This window comes from Nicotiana tomentosiformis, chromosome 6 (genome assembly GCF_000390325.3).
Source record: "Nicotiana tomentosiformis chromosome 6, ASM39032v3, whole genome shotgun sequence".
NCBI lineage: Eukaryota > Viridiplantae > Streptophyta > Magnoliopsida > Solanales > Solanaceae > Nicotiana > Nicotiana tomentosiformis.
In genome coordinates this window covers 123,412,368-123,432,182 of record NC_090817.1, presented here as the reverse complement: position 1 = coordinate 123,432,182, position 19,815 = coordinate 123,412,368, and the positions used below count along the sequence as shown (strand labels likewise).

Below are 19,815 nucleotides of genomic sequence, written 5' to 3'. Positions count from 1 at the left end.
CCATATCATGAATCCACGGTCTTCCCAGAATTATATTATAGGCCATGTCCGCGTCTATCACCTGGAACTTTGTATCTTTGACGACCCCTTATGCAAATATGGCAAGTACAACTTCCCCTTTCTTTTTTTAGCAAATTATACTACTAGGCGGTATGCCCAGTAGCTAATTTATTAATAATAAAAGAAAACCCACAAAGGAAGAGTACAAGTAAGAGGGGCAAAATCTACAGTAGTGTTGGCTCTATACCTTGGCTATATAATCATCCCTCTGCACCTCCATCGCCTTATGATGGCAGCCTCATGTTGAGGATGTGACTGCTGGCAAAGACTTACGAGGGCGAATGATCTCATAGCCGTAAGGATATTTTCCAAAGGCATAAGACAAATAACAAACACATACTGAGCTAGACTTTACCTTACAATTCCTATTGAGGCATGTACAATCTCATCTTTTAGCAAGCATGTAAAATTTACGAACTAGAAAGAACTAAGTACTATATGATCATCATAGAGTTTATAACACATTCTATGATGATACTACATATGATAATGCTTTGAAAATAATAAAATAAAACAAGGTAGAAATTAGATTCTTTCCCTCATTCATGATACTTGTGAGTTCTTCAATTTGTAGCTCCTTAAAATCCTCTTCAGATATCTTCAATCAATCTTCAAAATTTCTCATTTCTTCTTTGATCGATTGGACCTTGTAGATGTGGTCGGGGCTGCCCTTTTTTTCTTTGCATCTCTCATTGGGAGTATCCTAAGTGTTACTCCTTCATTCACTTTACCATCCCAACTATTCTCCCGTATGTGTGTCTTATTATTTTTTCCACTATGCGTAGGAGATACATCTCCACATCTAGCTGCCTGAGCTCAGCAATAATCAAGCAAATCTTCTTCCTCGCCTTCTTCCCAAACTTCAACACGTAAGTTGTTCTCTAGTTGTTGAGTAGCACATTTATGTGCAACCATATCTAAAGGTTCATTCCTCTTCATAACCATGGCATTAGGTTTTATTGTGGAATATTTCAATTGAGCATTTTTCTTTTTATCTGATTTTTTGTGCCTATTTTCAGCCTCTTTGAGGTCACGTTGTTTCATTTGTTCATGTGTTGTTGCAACAATACCAATAGGTTCCAAAGCATCCAGTAGTTTACGATCATTTGCCAAAATAACTTGTGTACTGTGATCAAATTGTTGTTGCCTAGTTATTATTTCTTGCGCAAGTTGTATCGCTTGTTGATCTCCCAGAATTCTGTTACCACCTGAAGACTTTGTGGGAACAAAAACAGGCGTCATTGAGTTAAGCTTAGGGTTGTTCAAAACCGAACCAAAATCGTTAATCGAATCGATGTCTTATTGGCTTATTGGTATCAAATTATCGGGATAATGGATGGGGAACAGATTGCGATTTTATAATTAACGGCTTACCGATTTGGGGGCGGATTACTCAATTTTCTTATCGGGTAAACTGTTAACCCGTTAAGAATTTTTATATTTATACTTTTACCCCTAAGTATATAAAGTACTATTGAAATCCTAAATGGCTAAATCCCTAATGTCTATTTCCTAATTCTCAATTGTCTGCAGCCACTAGAGGCAGAGAAGTCGTCGTCTCTCTCTTGAATTGAGAACTGAGAACTGAGAAGTCGAAAAATTCAAATCTGAATCAGCTCTTCACCTCGTGCTCATTAGTCATCACTCGTTACTCGTCACACAGTAAGGCAATCTCGCTCTCATCTCAATCTGAATCTGCTCGTAGCATTTCATCATCTGATTATAATATGATGATTACTACTTCTTGTGAACTACTTATCATCAATTTGGAACTTGGAAGTGTTTTCTTGGAAATTTAGAAAGTTTATCTCAACTTTCTACTCAATCTTCGCTGTTTTAAGAAATTACACCATTGTTTATCTGTCTTTCGTTCCCATTGTTATTTGTATATTACTATTCTTTTTCCAACTTCTTGATACAATTACAGGTGGTTGCCCAGTTTTATATGAATATTGGTTTTTCTCACATGTTGTACCTTTATCTATTTGTATATTACATAATCGAATGTCCTTCTGAAAGTTTGATTGATTACTGAACGAATGTGCTTTTCTGATTTTACATATTTGGTTAATATATGTATGAAAGTATGAGTAGTCTTGAAGACTCTTCAATTTAAAAATACCATTTGTTTAGATCTTAGATGGTATTAAAAATTTGGTATTGATTTGAAACTATTTGGTATTGATTGAATTATTGTTCAAAAAATTTCTATATGGTTTATCCGATAAGCCGCCCGATAACCGTCCGATAATTATTAATCTGATACCAATCTGCCCGTTGTCTTATTGGATGGCTAGCGGATTATTATATTTATAATCCGATAACTGCTAAGCCGAACCGTTAAGTGTAATTATCCGCCCGATTCGCCCAATAAGCACCCCTAGTTAAGCTTTCTCTTGAGATTCAAAGTTGAGGAAATTTGATTGTTTGGCAAGATTGGGGATCCAACTGAACGCAAGTCATCCTCAATTTCTTGTTCAGCAAATTCATCAAATTCATCATCCTCATCATTCTCCCAATTCTCCTCTTCTTCAAACTCAATTTGATTTGCCCATGTTTTCAGCCTTGGCAAAATTCGATCAAGAACTTGACCCTCTTGTCGGCATGTTCTTTCATTGATCACCTCCCTCAAATCTTGACTTCTCTCCTTGATCACTTCCTTCTCATTACCTGTAGATAGTAGTGGCTGCCCAGAACCACCACTGTGCTCACCAAACGATTCCACAATTTGGGAAGGAACTTTTTGTGCCGATGTATTCAAAGTGACCAAAGGTTGCTTGATCATGGGATTGACATTTAACATCATGGAAACTAAGGCTTCCTTGATGATTTTGGCCACTGCTGGACTTGAAATATGCAGTCTAGGTGAGCTAGAAAGAGATCTACTATCACCCTTCAAAATTTCAGCCAAGTTGTTCTCCGAAGCGTTACGTCGAAAATCAAATTTGTTAGCCAAATTCTCACTGCCTCGTTCTTCCTCACCACTGATAGTACGTGGTATTAACTGTTGCATCATGTTAGGATTATTTAAGATTTGTAGATTGATATCAACACCCTTCCCGTTCGCTAATATTTCAAAACTGTTTTGACTGGTGACAGTCATTGGAGCATTTTATCGACCTGCTGAAACAGTAATAATTTGCTGATTTTGCTTTGCGCCTGGTGATGTATTCTGCCTCACCACTGTCCAACCTTTTCCTTTGCATTTTGTGCAACTACTTTCTCCAAGTGAGTTGTAACAGACTTGCCTGAAGCGTCTAAAATATGTCCAGATTTGGATGGAGCAAGCACATGTCCATCTCTTTTTTCCACACCTACCTGTTGCACATTAGTAGCAATAGGAGCTGCTGGTTTTTTTAACTAGATCACCTAGTGCAACAGGATGTTTAGAAACTCCTACAGTAGTTATTAGAGTTGCTGCCTTCCTCTCGATCTAATTATCCTTAATACCATCAGTAACACCAACATAACTTGCTGGTTTTTCACCTGATACTTACTGATCATTAGCCTGTTCCTGCCTTGTATTAACGTGCCCAACAACTAAAGGGAACTTATCAGCAATCCAAGCTTGAACAAGATCAATACCAGGTCCCTTAGCAGCCAGATTTTCCACCTCCAAAACCTGAAAGATATTCTTCACATCTGTACCTTTAGAACCTGTTATGAACACCGATATAGCTGAAAATGCACATGCACCTGACCAAGTCAACAACTAGATCAACACTCCTCAATTAACAAAAAATGTGAGGCGGAGCATAAGAGTGAAGAAGCATCCAACAAAATTAACAGACTTTGTTTGGCAACAGAGGGCTGGAACACGTGAAGTGTGAAGCAAGGAAATAGGATTTAGCATTCCTTATAAATACCTAGTAGAATAAGAATTACAGTAGGCTTGTATTATGTGAAAGTTCTGTATCCTCTTATCTCCCTTCTCTCCGAGTCATCTCATCCCCATTCTTGTGATGTTTGAGTTCTCTGTAATTTCCTTTAACTGAGTTGTTCCTATTACTGCCAGTTTATCAATACAATATACTTTGGTGTTATTTGAGTTTGTACCATTGGTGCTTTCACTAATTCCAGATCCATGACTGGATTTCGAGTTCCACTGCTACTGACATTATGCTGTCTTCATCGTCTTCTAAGGAGATCGCGGATCTCGTAGTCTCCGTTGCTATCTTACTACGGCCTTTGCTAGGCAGCAGAAGCTACTCTTGGATTTGATGTCTCAGGTGGCCAATTCATTGTACTCTCAAGCAGTTGCCACAGGTGAGGCCAATTATCCTCTCGCTTCTCTGGTGCTAATCCAGAGGGTTGGGTCTTTGACGCAGAAAGGTACTTTGATTTCTATCATATCTCTGAGGATCACAAACTCTCCTTTGCATCATTCTATTTGGACGGTGAGGCCCGCGAATGGTATCGGTGGTAGTTCCGCAACAAGAAACTGAGTGATTGGCCTCATTTTGCCCTGAAAGTGACGATCCGATTTCAGAAGCGTTCCTTACTTCCACCAGAGGGTCGTTTATCAAAGCTCCGACCGACGTCCACCGTCGTTGAGTTCCAAGCTCGATTTGAATCAATTGCCAATGAAACTAATGACGTTCCGGAATCGTGGTTAGTTCCTGTGTTTACTTCGGGCCTTAGAGCTGATATGTAGACGGCTGTTTTGGCCCATAAGCCCAAAACATTAGATGAGGTCTTTGACTTGGCCCATACCCATGAGTAGAGAATTGTATTGGAGTGGGGAGGGTCGCTGCAACTAGTTTTTCCTAGATCCCCACCCCTCCTACCAACCCTACTTTCTCTACACAAAGTAATTCCCACACTCGTCTTCCAATTAAACGTCTTTCACCAGTCGAGGTTCAGCAACGTCGGGAATAAGGGTTGTGCTTCCATTGTGATGAGAAGTACTCCGCGGGCCATAAGTGTAAGACTCCCCCGCAACTATTATTGCTCGAACACAAAGCACTTGAGCAGGAGCCTCTACCCGATGTAACTATGGCAGATGAAATATTGGTTGATGAGCTTCAAAATTTGGAGGTGATGCACCATTCTTCCATTTCTTACCACGCCATGGCTGGAGGTAACACTGTTTCTACGCTTAGATTCACTGGCTATATTCAACACTCACCAATGCAAGTCATGCTTGACAATGAAAGCACACACAACTTTATTCAAAATAGTGTGGCTAATTTCCTTCGATTGGCTGTAGAACCCATTCCTCCCTTCTCAGTTATGGTAGGAAGTGGGCAATGTCTTCAATGTGCAGGCCTTGTCCGCCAAGTTCCGCTTAGCATTCAAGGGTGTCTTCTGACCATGGATTTCTTTGTCCTGCCTATGTATGGCTCTGACATTGTCTTAGGAATTTCGTGGATTGCTACTTTGGGTCGTGTGGTGACTGACTATGGCCAGTGGGTATTGAATTTGTGTTGAATGACAAGCAGGTCCAGTGGCTAGGTGAGTCATTTCCAGATGTGCAACCGGTCCAACTTCAGTGCTTAAGGCGCATTTTCACTACAGATGCTATTGATACCTATTATCATTTGGAGTTAATTGGCGTTTCACTTCCGAAGTCCCCTGATCCTCCCCCGACATTGTCTACTTTATTGGAGTCATTCGAAGATAGTTTTACTAAGCCACATAGTCTACCACCTGCGAAACCCTTCTCTTCCCCTATGTTGCTTGTTTGTAAGAAGGATGGCTCTCGGCGTTTTGTGTTGATTATAGGGCCTTGAATGCTATCACCATACGAGATAGATTCCCAATTCCCACAGTTGATGAATTATTTGACGAATTACATGGTGCAAGGTATTTTTCTAAACTCGATTTTCTGTCCGAGTATCATCAGATTCGAGGGAAACCAGAGGACATTGCAAAGACTGCATTTCGCACACACGAGGGCCATTATGAATTTTTGGTAATGCCTTTGGGCTTTCCAATGCACCCTCCACCTTCCAAGCTACGATGAATTCTGTGTTTTGCCCCTTTTTGCGGCGATTTGTATTGGTATGTTTGACGACATTCTGGTTTATAGCCCATCATGGGAGCTTCATTTGGACCACCTCCAGTCTGTTCCATCCACGTTGAGGCAATACAAGTTGGTTGCTAAGTTCACTAAATGCATGTTCGGTCAGGAGACAATGGACTATGTAGGTCATGTGTTATCACAACAAGGGTTATCAGTGGATCCTACAAAGATTACCACTATTCAACAGTGGCCCGTGCCTCGCAATTTTAAGGAGGTTTGCAGTTTTTTGGGGCTCGCCGGATATTACTGGCGTTTCATCCGTAACTATGCTATGATTGCTAGCCCATTGACAGATTTGTTGCGTCATGACTCTTACTCTTGGACCCCCTAGCTCAAACTGCCTTTGAGACTCTTAAGAATTATCTCAGCTCTACGCCAGTGTTGGCTTTACCTGACTTCACTCAACCATTTCAAGTTGAAACTGATGCATCAGGGACCATCATTGGGGTTGTTCTCTCTCAGAGAGGTCATCCAATTGCATATTTTAGTCTAAGGCTCTGTCCTCGAATGCAGAAGGCTTCTACTTATGTGCGAGAAATGTTGTCTATCACTCAAGCTGTTAGTAAGTGGCGCCAATATCTATTGGGGAGACTCTTCACCATCATCACTGATCAGCAAGCACTTAAGAACCTCACTAATCAAGTAATACAAACTGCGGAGCAACAAAAATGGTTGGGTAGGGTTATGATTTTAATATTATGTACAGACCGGGGAAGCACAACCTCGTCGCAGATGCCTTGTCTCGAACGCCAACTGCTTCCCTTATGGCTATTTCTAGTCAATCCTTTCAGTTGTTTGACACATTACGCCAAGCAAACAAGGTGCATCCCGAATTATTGTCTATTCACCATGGCCTTCAATCTGATCCTACTGCATATCCCGATTATTTATTTCGTGACAGACTCTTATTCTTTAAAAGTCGTTTGGTACTGCCTACAGATTCGCCACTTTGTTTACACTTATTCCATGAGTTCCACTCTTCACCAATCGGGGGACATTCTGGCATTGCTCGTACCTTTCATCGCTTATCCTCAAATTTTTATTGGAAAACCATACGGCATGACATCAAAGTGTTTATAGCTACTTGTCCTACTTGCCAGCAAATGAAGGATCTACATCATTATCCAGCTGGCTTATTACAGACCCTACCGATTCCAGAACAAGTCTTTGAGGAGATCACCATGGATTTTGCGACTTGCTTGCCTCTATCTCGTGGCAAGACAACCATCATTACAATAGTTGACAAATTATTGAAATATGGCCACTTTATACCCTTTCCAACTACTTTCACGGCCCTGACTGTTGCGGAGGCTTTTGTTTCTCCCATCATCAAGCTTCATGGTCCTCCGAAGTCCATTGTCACTAATCGTGACCCCTGTTTCTTACATGTGTTATGGAAGGAACTAAACCGACTCCAGAGAACATCTTTAGCCATGAGCACTGCTTATCATCCCCAGACGGATGGCCAATCTGAGGTCCTCAATAAATGTGTTGAGCAGTATTTACGTTGCTACATCACTGCTTCTCCAAAGGATTGGGTCAGCATTCTTCCTTGGGCGGAGTACTGGTACAATACTTCTTTTTAAACCTCGGCAGGTATGTCTCTTTTTTGGCCTTGTATGGCCACACTCCTCCCACTATAGCTCGTTATGTTCTGGATGGCAGTTCTCACAACCTAGTGGAACAGTTCTTCCTGCGTCGTGATGAGGTCCTAGAGGCCCTCAAGGCAGATTTACTACGTGCTCAGAGTCGTATGAAGAAGTTTGCTGATCGAAAGTGCACGGATGTCATGCCGCAGGTTAGGATTGGGCATATGTTAAATTGCAGCCTTATAAACAACATTCTTTGTGTTCCCATTAGAAGCACAAGATGGATAGGAAGTATTTTGGACCCTTCAAGGTGTTGCGACACATTGGTCTAGTGGCTTACAAATTAGACTTACCCGAGGTGGCTTCAATTCATCCTGTCTTCCATATTTCAATGCTCAAGAAGTGTGCAGGAAAACCTGAACAACAAATCACTCCCTTGCATCTCAAAAACTCTTCTTCTACTGCTACGGGCGTGAACCTTGTGGACAAGGTTCATTGTTTGGATGTGAGTAATGTTATGAACACCGATAGAGCTAAAAATGCACATGCACCTGACCAAGTCAGCAGCCAGATCAGCACTCCTCAAGTAACAGAAAATGTGAGGCACAACATAAGAGTAAAAAAAAACATCCAACAAAATTAATAGACTTTGTTTGGCAGCAGAGTGCTGGAATACGTGAAGTGTGAAGAAAGAAAATAGGATTTAGCATTCCCTATAAATACCTAGTAGAATAAGAATTGCATGACGTTTGTATTATATGAAAGTTCTGTATCCTCTCATCTCCCTTCTCTCCGTGTCTTCTCATCTCCCTTCTCTCCGTGTCTTCTCATCCCCATTCTTGTGGTGTTTGAGTTCTCTGTAATTTCCTTTAACTGAGTTGTTCCTATTACTGCCAATTTATCAATACAATATACTTTGGTGTTATTTGAGTTTGTACAAGAACATGCTGGTTTTTTTAGCTCTTACACCAGTATTTTCTATTATGTGCATGCACTATACCTCGATCATTAATCGTTTGAACCCCAGGAGCATTTTGTGCAATATAATGATTTTGTAGAGCAGAACCAACAACCTGGTAAATCGTCACTAAAGTAGTAGCAGCTGGAATGTCACGAGGGAGTTTAGAAACAGGTTTCTGTTGATCACTACTCAGTTGCCCAATTTCTATATCATCAACCTTACCACTCCTACCTCTTTGATCAACCGGTGTAACCTCTTGTTGTTCATTACCATTAGTATCTTGAATCAAACCTGTACCATGACCAATAACACCAGCTGGGACAGTCTGAACAACAACATCAGTCCCCATCACACTAGGATTAGGATTGTCCTTCTCATTTGTTGTGCCTACCACCAAAACGTGTGAAGACCTTCCTGGTTCAGCATCAACTAAGTTCCCTATAGTTTTAGCAAGCTCAAAATTTTGTTATTTCTTTGCATTCAAAAAGTCCCTGGCATCACCTTGTAATGTTTCAATATTTTGAACATCTTCCTCGACTAGATCATCCACATCATGAGTTGATGCTATTGTTTTTCCTTTCAAACGATGACACTCTGTATCCTCATGACCTTGGTGTTTACAATGCAGCAATATGACGACAAATTATCATAAACAATTTCCTAGAACTCCTCTACTATCTTACCAGTTGTAGAATCAACATATTGAAGTCGCACCTTCTCAGGAAGTTTGTCCATTAAATCCAGAATCACCTTCACTCTTGTTATGCTTGGACGAGATCTTATTTGAGTTGCCTTATCAATGGAAAAGGGTTTTCCCATAGCAGACGCAATGGATAATAAAGCTTTCTTTGCAAAAAACTCCGGTGACCAGTGTGGTAGTGAAATCGAAATCACTACCTTGGTAAATCCAATGGACCATGAAAACACACTAACCTGATGCTCCTTCCCCTTGTGCGTATTATATGTGACTGATCTTGTCAAACCATTGACGAAATCATCATATTGATCAACTCTTAGCAACAGTTGTCTAGGAGAAATCCAATCAAATAATGCCCTTTAATACCAAAACGTTTTGGTAGTAGAGTTCTTACCGTTGCTAAATCTGGGCCACCGGTTGAAAGCTTCACAACACTGGCTTGATGAAGACCTTCTTCCTTTGCAAATTCATGTCGTTCATCAATAGTTAACTAAAGAGTTGGAATTCCGTGGATAATTTCGACTGGTTTTAGGTTAGTTTTGGGGAAAGATGAATCTGCTAGATTTGTATGTAAGCGTGTAGCATAGGAAATTGATTGGCTAGGGTTTATGGACAAATCTTTAGGGTTTGAGGCAGCCTCTCCCACAGCAAAAGGCTGGGGAGAGATTAATGCATCCATGGCTGCTAAGTCTCCATAGAATCGCCAAGAAAGGAGAGAGAATAGAGCTTTTTGCAGGGGTTTGACTTTTTGCATTTTTTTTCAACTTCCCCTTTTGTAATAACACTTGAATTATCAAACCCGGACAAGGACCGTGCTTTTGGTATGACCTTATCATTAGGTTGGATTTCATTCACCACCCTTAGTAAAATGATATTCACTAAGCTACCTAGATCAATCAAAACTCGTTTTACATTAGTATCATATACAAGTAAAGATATTACCAGCACATCGTTGTGAGGAATCATCAAGCTGTCCGCATCCTCATCGTTGAATGTTATACTGTCGCTATCCAAGACTTGGTGAACTCGCTTTCCATGAGTGACCGTGAATTTTGATGTCTTTTTCGCGGCTGTATATTTTATTTCATTAACCTCATCTCCTCTAGTTATAACGTTGGCTATTCTTTTTGGTGATGGAGGTTTCAGGGGCTATTGTCTGATCTTCATGTATGATTGTCTCCCTTTTTCACTAAACAGATCAGTAAGATAACCCTGCTTCAATAAATGCTCGACCTTTCCTTGCAGAAGCCTACAATCTACTGTTCTATGGCCATGATCATTCTGAAACTCGCATCACAAATCTGGATTTTTTTTTCTTGGATATGATCTCATTCCTTTAGACCATCGCATCTGCACCTTATCTCCAATACCTCTTAACACATCCACTAACTCGTAGGTGTTGATGTTAAAGGTGTAATCTCCTATTCTTGCTCGCGTCTTTTGCCTTGGTATTGAATCGAATCATGCATTCTCCTGTTTAGATCGAGAATCTTTCCCTACAGGTCTCATGTACGGCTCGTACCTATTTTTACCAGACCTCCTTTCTGATTCTGAATGTCTCGATCCTGGTCTTTCATCGGCCCTTGGCTGTGCGACCGTATCTTTTTCTATCTACAGTTTCGTATTGTACCTGTTGTACACATTGTTCCAAGTTGTTACAGAAAATTCTCGCAAACTTTCTTTCCACCTCCTCATGGCTTCTGAACTTTTCTCGTTCAAGTTGCTTGCGAATGACATAGCTGCCTAGTTATCAGGTACTCGAGGTAACATCATCCTCTCTTGCTGGAATCTATCTATGAATTCCCTAAGCAATTTTGTACTCCCTTGTTTAACCTTAAAGATGTCTTCCATCATTTTTTTAACTTTTTGAGCTCCCAAATATGCTTTTATAAATGAATCTGCAAGCTTAGCAAAAGAATAAATAGAATTTCTAGGTAAAATAGAATACCCTTTGTGAGTGTTTCACTAAACGTTTTTAACCAAAACCGATTTGATTTCCTGTTTGGTTTAATCATTGCCTTCCACGCCGGTAGTGAACGCAATTACGTGATCTCGAGGGTCAGTTGTTCCGTTATATTTGGGAATTTCAAGCATTTTAAACTTTTCGGGAATTGGTAAAGGTGTCGCACTTGTCTTCCAGGGTTATTGTGAATATTTTTCAATATCCACCCCTTTGATCACAGGGGGTACACCAGGTATCTGCTCTATACGATTATTTTATTCCTTCAACTGTTTCTACAAAGTTAGTACTAAACTTTGTAAATTAGAATTATTTGGTGTACCTGACCCTCCATCACGAGATTCATTAGGAATTTCTCCACTTCCAGAATTATCAAGCCCTGAACGCGGGTTTTCCAAAGTCGTTGTATTAATTGGTGGAGGAGTTTGCGCTGCATTAGTGATGGTAGGCTATAATCTCGTGTTTTAGTCACTTATTGCTCTCTAATTTACTGTACTTTATTCATGTTTGAGCTTTAATTGATAGTGTTTTGTACTTATTATGTGTTTTATGCCTTGTAGGAGTAATTCTTAGCTATGTAGATGTTATGGAATGAATTCGAGTGATTTGGAGCATTGAAGCCTGAGTAAAAGCCCAAGGGATTAAGCTAACGATTCCAAAAATTGATCTCGTTCAATTTCACACCTCAAAATCAAGGTTATGAAACGGTCGAATGCAATAATAGTACCCAACAATTATCGGGATCGATATCCACAGGGAGCTATATATGGGAGTTAGGAGTATACACTGTAGTATGTGAGTTTAACTATCTTACTTTACATTTCTACAAATCTGGGTTGTTTCTATGTCTAATTAAAAGCTAAGATTGCAAAGTTAAGAAGTAAAACTAAGAGAATTATTTTTGTTATTTTTCAAGTTTTGTAAAAAGCCTAAGGCTATGATCATCACCTAGGTATTTGACTTATGGTATATAGACCTCAGTGCTTGTTTTATTGATCGGGGTGTATTATAGCTATCAACTCTTAATCACCCACTCAATACCTCTCGATCAGAGAGTGATATTGCCCAATTTAACTTTTTCAAGTCGAAATAGGTATTGCAAAAAACGGTTGATAAAAGCTCAAGTCGGGTTATTACTATCTCTAGGTTGAAACCTTTAATTGGGATTATAAATCTCTCGATTGACCCAATTTCTTGTTAGCCAAGTTGTCTTAGACTAAGTCTCTTTCTCAAGTAGAGACTAAGTCAAATAGGCATGAACTAATATTTACAACCATTAATTTTATAAATTAAATCATTAACAAGGTTAAATAATAAACACTCAACCATAAACAAGCATTAAGTTAAACACCCATAAGGTTTATACACTAGGGTTGGGTCACAACCCTAGTAAAAAACTAGGTACTCATGCTTGAAATTGAAGAAATAAAAGAAGAAATGATAATTAAATTCATATTGTGAAATCAATATGATAAAATCTATGTTAAAATATTCTAAAATATGAAAAACTACTAAAAGAAGTAAAGAGAAATGGTTACTGTAGCTGCTGATGTCAAAAGTTGACCTAATTTCGTGAAACTCTTCTATTTATACAAAACTGACAATTTCGGACAAAAATGCTCATCGGAAGATTCTACGGCCGCACAATTCCATGTACGGTCCGCAGATTTCTTCAACTTGTCAGGAACTGGAGGTTTGCGGCTGCATAATTCTGATCTGCGGCCGTGAGGCATTCTTTCTACGGTCCACAGATTTGTAAATGCAGCCGCAACTTGGTCTTCTGTGATCTGCACTTTTACGTCTGCGGCCGCAAGGCACTTCTTCTATAGCCGCACAATTCCTGTGTGGTCCGCACTTCTGAGGGGCTTGGAAACTTGGGAATTTGCATATTCTCTCAACTTTATTCCTAGCCCATCTTTTGCGGACGCACAATTCATGTGCGGTCCGCACTTTGCACAAAAGTTTGCTGGACTTTCCTTCATCATCTGCGGCCGCAGATGCAATTCTGCGGTCCGCACTTTGTGAGCTTCTGTGCCTTTTGTTTCCTTGAGTTTAGATTACTTCTTTTTGAGTTGGATTTCATCTCGGGAGTCCATCTTCCAATATTCCTGCAATTTAGCATATTTCATCAGTTTTGGGAATACAATTCAATGCTTTTAGACTAAAACAAAAGCTAAAATGTGCTAATAAGTAGTCAAAATTCTCACTTATCAGGGGTCGAGGACCAAGTCTGGACGTCAAAAATCGAGATTCAATCTATACTCTGAGAAAAGTCCACAACCGCGGCGCGTGGCGCTATGCGACTGCCCAATTCTCTGCTGCCTGTCAGAATCAACTCTTTGGATTTCCCCACTAATGCCCCGCATGGTGCGTCACCCCATGCGGTGTGCCTATGCAATATTTATCGAGTAAATAACCTATTTCGGCTAGAAGAAGGTGGTTTCATTTAGGCCCGACCCTTCTTAGTATAAATACATGAAAAAATATTATTTTCTGGACTTTTGACATACTTTAGACTTAAGGAAGCTAAGGAGGAGTTGGAGAAGCAAAACCACAAGGATTTCATCATTCCTTCCTCACTTAAGACCGTTTGGATCAAATTTATATTTTCCTATACTTTAATTATATTTGTGATGAATTTCTCCATGTCTATGGAGTATTTCTCTTTAGGGTTTGGTAGATTTGGTATAGTGATGATTGTTTGTGGATTATAACTCTAGTTTTATGTATTGAATTATTTTTGGATGATTTAATTATTGCATCTTTATTCACTTGTTCATGTAATCGAGAGAGGCATAACTTGTGATATCTTTGCATTATATTGTTGGTTGAGTTCATTAGTTCTTCTTAGTAATCGAAAGAGGCTAGTTGAATCATTGAATAAACCTAGTTAGGAGGATAATCGAAAGAGATTTTCCTAAAGACCAATCCACTACGCATTCTTGCATATCTTCACGTGCTTAAATTGGTTCATCTCGTAAGGTTAAGACTTAATCGAGAGAGGAGTTTTTGCTGAATGTTTGAACTAATAATTGAATGAATTCAAGAGACTCACTTAAACATTAGAAGTGAATTATCTAAAGTTAGATCCCAAATAATTATCTTGCACCTATCCTATCAAAACAGTATCTTCTCCCACTGATAACCTTCTTTGCTTGTTCCCTGTTTTAATTGTCACTAGTCAATAGCTTCAGATTTTTAGTTAATTTTAGTATAAATTATATAAATCTCAACTGTTGATTATCTTGAATAGCAATCAAACTAGAAACTACGAGAATACTATTTAAATCAAATCTCTGTGTGATACGATATTTTACTATACTATATTTGATTAGTGATGTGTGGCTATAATTCCATAGTTTCGTACATTATGTGCCTTGCATTTTACATGCTTTAATGATAAATTACACTTTATTTGTGCATAATAAAATCTATTTTATGTGTAGGTGAATTGGAGATGAAAGTAGAGCAAAAGGGATACTTAAACATTGAAAGTGTGCTCAAGAACAGTGAAAAGGAGAGACCAGGCTTTAGCATGGCGAGGCCAGCCTAAGGCCAGGCTGGACCAAGCTTTAGCCTGGCGAGGCCAGCCAAATTTCAGGCGTTAGGCTGGCGACGCCAGGCCTAACGCCAGGTCCAATCCAAGTTTTTGAAGACTTAATTCGTTCCGGGTTTTGACTAGGACCCAACCCACACGTTTAGGGTTTCTTCTACACATATAAATAGACCTAAAACACCACTTGGAAGAGGTCTATCAGTAGCCACGTTTTTGGGCAACTAGAGGCAAGAAGAGCTGGTGGAATCACCTCTTGGGAGTTAGAATCATCTATTTCTACATCTTTTTATCTTTACTCTGTATTTTAATTATGCAAAATATTTGGGATATTGTTACTATGAGTATGAGTAGCTAACTTTCTAATCTAGGGTTTTGATGGAACCTATTGAAGGATGATTTTCTTGTTATGTTAATATAGATTTGCTGTAGTATTTTCTCTATTTGTTCAACTATATTATTCTTGTAGTTGATTGAAGGGCTCTCAATTAGCTGTGGCTATTTAGTATGTATTACTCAGGAGAGAGTGTATATTTAGATAGTTGTTGAACAACATCACTCCAAAACGTATATGAGGGATCAATACGGAGGTTTAAAGGTGGGTTTATGGATAACGAAACATTGGTATGATCTGAGTGAGCTGTGCTTAATGCTAGCTAGCGTAATTCGGGAGAATATGTCTAGTAAATTGTGGTAATTACTCGGGAGAGAGTTACGACAGTTAGAGTGCTCATGGTCGATAGAGAAGACTTAGGAAAATTTGTAGAAAACGTAGCGGAAAAGATTCTGACAATAGGGAAAATCACAACTCTAGACCTCTTTAGTCTTGTATAGAATTTCATCCATGTTAGTTGATAATTTTACTGCTTTATAATATTTGCTAGTTAATTAGTAGAAATAAAAATTAAATCTTTATAACTAGAAAATTATTCGAACTTGTGTTTCTTTGCAATATTGAACAACTGTAGCTAAGCCTTAGTTCTCTGTGGGATTCGACTCCAGACTTATAAACCGGATTATATTTGTAAAGACCGCTTAGTCCATTTTATAAGGCATAGCTGGGCGTGATCAATTAGCGAGCATAATTTTAAGTATGTGTTTCAAGCTCGTCAATTGGGTAATCCTCTAACAAAAGCTTGCAGTGCACTGTTCACGTGTTCCGCAATCAACTACTTTAGAGCGTCTTGTTCCACGGTTTGGTCGTTTCCCTGCTGATCATCAGCGCGTGAAGTACCTTTCAGATGAACTTCCACGGGACTGTTGAGGGGATCTCATAGGTGTGTGGTGTGGTGGAGTTGCACCTTGTTGGTTCAGCTGGTTGTTGTCATTAACGGTTGACATACTTGGTTGTTAAACATTGGAAAGTGAACAGATTATCAGATTTCTGGTAACATAACCAATTTGTTTAACCCAAAAATAGATTTCTCGGTCAAATTCAATATCTAAAAGAAATTGGGTTACTGATAACGAAGATTTAATTCATTTTTCCAACAATTTGGAAGAATACATCAAGGAATGAAAATAATTGACAAAGAAAATATGAAATGAACTGATAATCACTCCCAAAATTACGGCTTAGTTGAGAGTAAAGTAAAGAATAACTGCATAAATTTCAGTAATTGTCTCTTGCCATTACAAATGAGATTTCAGTCCTTATATAGGAGCATACAATTATAACGGTTCCCTTACTTAATTCGGGCTCACTAATGGTATTAATTGCCTTGATTGCCCGTTACCATATATAACCGTAACGGAAACATTTATGATTAAAGATTCCTTGTAACTGTACTGATTTTCCTTCCTTATTTATGATAGGTTCGTGTATTTTCCCTTCTTCACAATCTTTATTCATTTCGTTCCCTTTTCTCCTTTTAAAACTATCAGGTCCGATTTTTTCCCTCAGTGTAACCCCATGGGTGCTTCTTCGTGCCTTTTCCGCATTCTTTAACTCGCCTAATTAAGAACGTCACTTTCATTATATCGATATTCCACGTACCATGCCCTGTCAACTTGTTGATAGTCCACGTGTCATGTCTTTTTTCCACCAATACAAAATTTGTAAAACAAGAATATCTTTTCATTAATCCCACAAGTAGCTCGATTAGTAATCTTTTGATATATGTAAAATACAAATCTAATAAAATAATACTTTTGATTAATCCCCCAACTGTCTTAGTTAGTTATCTTTCCCGCAATTTAGTTTCAATAATCAAACACAGAAACTGCTCAAAGCCTAATCATTAACTATTTCCTCCCGTCCCAAATAGAAGAACGACGGGAATCAGGACTTTGGGTACTATAGCATTAACATATTTAACTTTTTTTTTATGAATTCATACTTGAATTTCTTAGTTTTGTTATATTATGATTTAGAAGTTTACAAAGTACTTTAAGTTATATACACCGTTGGTTTAAAATTTTTTACATTATCAGGTCACCTAAAAAATATATTCACGTAAGTGCCCTTATAATGTGGGATTTGTAATCTTAAAAATAAGACAATTTAAAATGACCTGATGGTATAAAAAATTCTTATACTAACGATATACTCCCTCCATTCACTTTTACTTGTCCAGTATTCTAAAAATAGATTTTTACTTTTACTTGTCACTTTTAGCATGTCAAGAGAAGACAATTTTTTTTTTCCTGTTATACCCACAATATTAATTACTCATTTCAAATCATTTTCTTAAATCTATTAAAAAGATGCATCAATTAATATGGGTATCATGGTAAATTATGCACTTTATTTATCATGGGAAATCTATTAATATTGCTTCTCCTCCACAACAACAACCTCTTCAGCCTTTGAGTTAAAAGTTGCCTCCAAATAGTTTGCTCGTTCGACAGAGGAAGACTCGCACTCGGTAGCATCAAGAGAAGCATCTTGATATTTAGTCCACCTAGCCTTTGCATCTTGAAGTTGTGCATGTAGCCGAGTGGCTTCTTGGCTATGAGGCATCACATCCTGCTCACTCTGTTGCAACCGGGCCTCAAGCTTGGCCGCTTCAGCAACCTTCGCCTCTAGTACCATGAGGTGTGCGATGAGTTGATTCTTCTCGACCAACAGTTGATCCCGCTCAGACATTAGTCCCTCTTTGTCAAGGATAAATCTCTGAAGGCCCTCGAAATGAGGAAGGTTGCTTGTTAAACAAATATCAAAGTCAGAAACCTTACTGTAACAGTCAAATAGAAACAAACAGTAAAAAGAACAAGTACAATACCGTTGTTGCATTGTGCATGGCGTTATTTAACATACACTCCCCCTGAAAGAGAGTGTATTTTTTTCTTCTCTTTTTCTAGAGCTAGCGGCTTCAGGTAATTGGAGAGCTCCACCGACCTGGACAACAGGTGGCACTCCTTTGAGATCGAGAGAGAAACGCTCCTCCTCCCTTGGGGCTCTACAGAAGGGGGTGAATAGTTGTGCCCCAAATTCCCGTGGTCAGGGGAATAGGAAGGAGGGACATCCTCCTCTCGAGCGTCTGGGACGATGGGGGAGATGTAGCAGTTGCTGGTGATGAGGGAACAATTGGTGTAGATGGAGATGAAGCTGATAGTGTTGTAGGTTGAGAAGCAACTGCGGTAGAAGCAATGCTATTTGTTGGTTGCTCACCAACCGAAGGCAGAGGAGGCCCGGTATCCGACCTCATTGGACTGGAAGCAACAACTGGGACCGAAAATAGAGAATCAACATTCTCCACTAAGTGAAATTCTCCCAGAGTACTCGCGGAATCACCCTCGATTGGGTTCTAAGCTCTCCAGATTGAGCATTCTGTTGAGCTGATGAAGATTGTTGTCTCCTTTGGAGGGAAGCCTCTTCATCACTGGCTTCCCTATCATCGTCAATGACCATAGTGGCTGCGACTAGCTCAGACGTGGTTTTCTTTGCTTTCTTATTTTTATCCCCGGTCGAGGAAGAACACCACTTTTTTGGTTGCTTGTTCTCTAGCGGGGGACTTCGAGAAGAAGCTCCTGCACCGGAAGCAGACCCGAGGGCACCGGTCCGGGTGAGAGCCTCCGCAACAACCTTGCAGCCTTTGCAGGATCGACCAAAGCATCCTCCTCCGGGCTGGAAACAGAACCCTGCGGAAGACCTGAATCAAACAAGAAGGTGGGGTTAGCATGTTTTCTTATGTACAAAGGTGGAATGAAGGAAATGCCAGTTTACCGTGGGTCTTGGCCCTCCACCCGTATTTGGGGGCCAACTTCTTCCACCGGCTGCTTACTGGTGTAGTGATGTCCAGAATCTTCTGAACCCATCGGTCATGGACTTGAACCTTGTAACAACTCGACCGGTTGTTTTGAGTATTACAACCCCGTTCCCCCATTTACTACTCAATTTGTGCTTTATAATTGTTATGTGACTTGCCGGAGTAATTGGTTCGGGTTCGGTGAGGTTTTGGAATAAAAATTGAAACACTTAGTTCTAAGGTTTAAAGTTTAAGTTGAAATAGTAACCGGATGTCGACTTATGTGTAAACCACCCCGGAATAGAGTTTTGATGATTCCAATAGTTCCGTATGGTAATTTTGGACTTGGAAGCGTGTCCGGAAAATTATTTGGAAGTTAGTAGTTAAATTAGGCTTGAAATGGCTAAAATAGAAACTTAAGTTTGAAAGTTTGACCGGGGAGATGACTTTTTAATATCATGAAAGGAATCCGATTCTGAAAATTTGAATAGGTATGTTATGTCATTTATAACTTATGTGCAAAATTTGAGGTCAATCGGACTTGATTTGATAGGTTTCGGCATCAAATGTATAAGTTCGAATTTCTTACTTTCATTAGGCTTGAATTTGGGTAGAATTCACGTTTTAGTCTTGTTTGATGTAATTTGAAGGCTCGACAAAGTTCGTATGATATTTTAGTACTTGTTGGTGTATTTGGTTGAGGTCCCGGGGGCCTTGGGTGAGTTTCGGATGGTTAATGGATGGAAAATTTGGACTTAGGAAAATCTGGAAATTTTGCTT

The 19,815-nt window shown here is 39.4% G+C and overlaps 1 protein-coding gene and 1 long non-coding RNA gene across 3 annotated transcripts; one reads left to right on the top strand and one right to left on the bottom strand.

The window, feature by feature from the left end:
• The first annotated feature begins 1,562 nt into the window (after window positions 1-1,562).
• LOC138893406 (uncharacterized) lies at window positions 1,563-15,276 on the top strand. 2 transcript variants are annotated; one of them, XR_011408831.1, is made up of 3 exons: window positions 1,563-1,722; window positions 11,853-12,087; window positions 14,739-15,276. It is a non-coding gene; the product is annotated as an uncharacterized lncRNA (long non-coding RNA). The 2 variants fall into 2 exon arrangements; XR_011408832.1 differs by lacking the exon at window positions 11,853-12,087.
• LOC117276403 (uncharacterized) lies at window positions 8,292-10,099 on the bottom strand. Its single transcript, XM_033655757.2, has 2 exons — window positions 8,675-10,099; window positions 8,292-8,564 (listed from the first exon to the last, which is right to left on the bottom strand). The coding sequence occupies exons 1-2, from the start codon at window positions 8,982-8,984 to the stop codon at window positions 8,452-8,454; spliced, it is 423 nt and encodes a 140-aa protein (XP_033511648.1). The 5' UTR covers window positions 8,985-10,099; the 3' UTR covers window positions 8,292-8,451.
• Window positions 15,277-19,815: the final 4,539 nt, after the last annotated feature.

What these genes read in the sequence shown, in the direction of transcription:
- LOC117276403 (XM_033655757.2), bottom strand. Translation starts at nt 8,984, where the DNA reads ATGGGGACTGATGTTGTTGTTCAGACTGTCCCAGCTGGTGTTATTGGT. An exon ending in TCAAACGATTAATGATCGAG is followed by an intron (nt 8,565 to 8,674) that starts GTATAGTGCATG and finishes ATAAATTGGCAG; the next exon opens with TAATAGGAACAACTCAGTTA.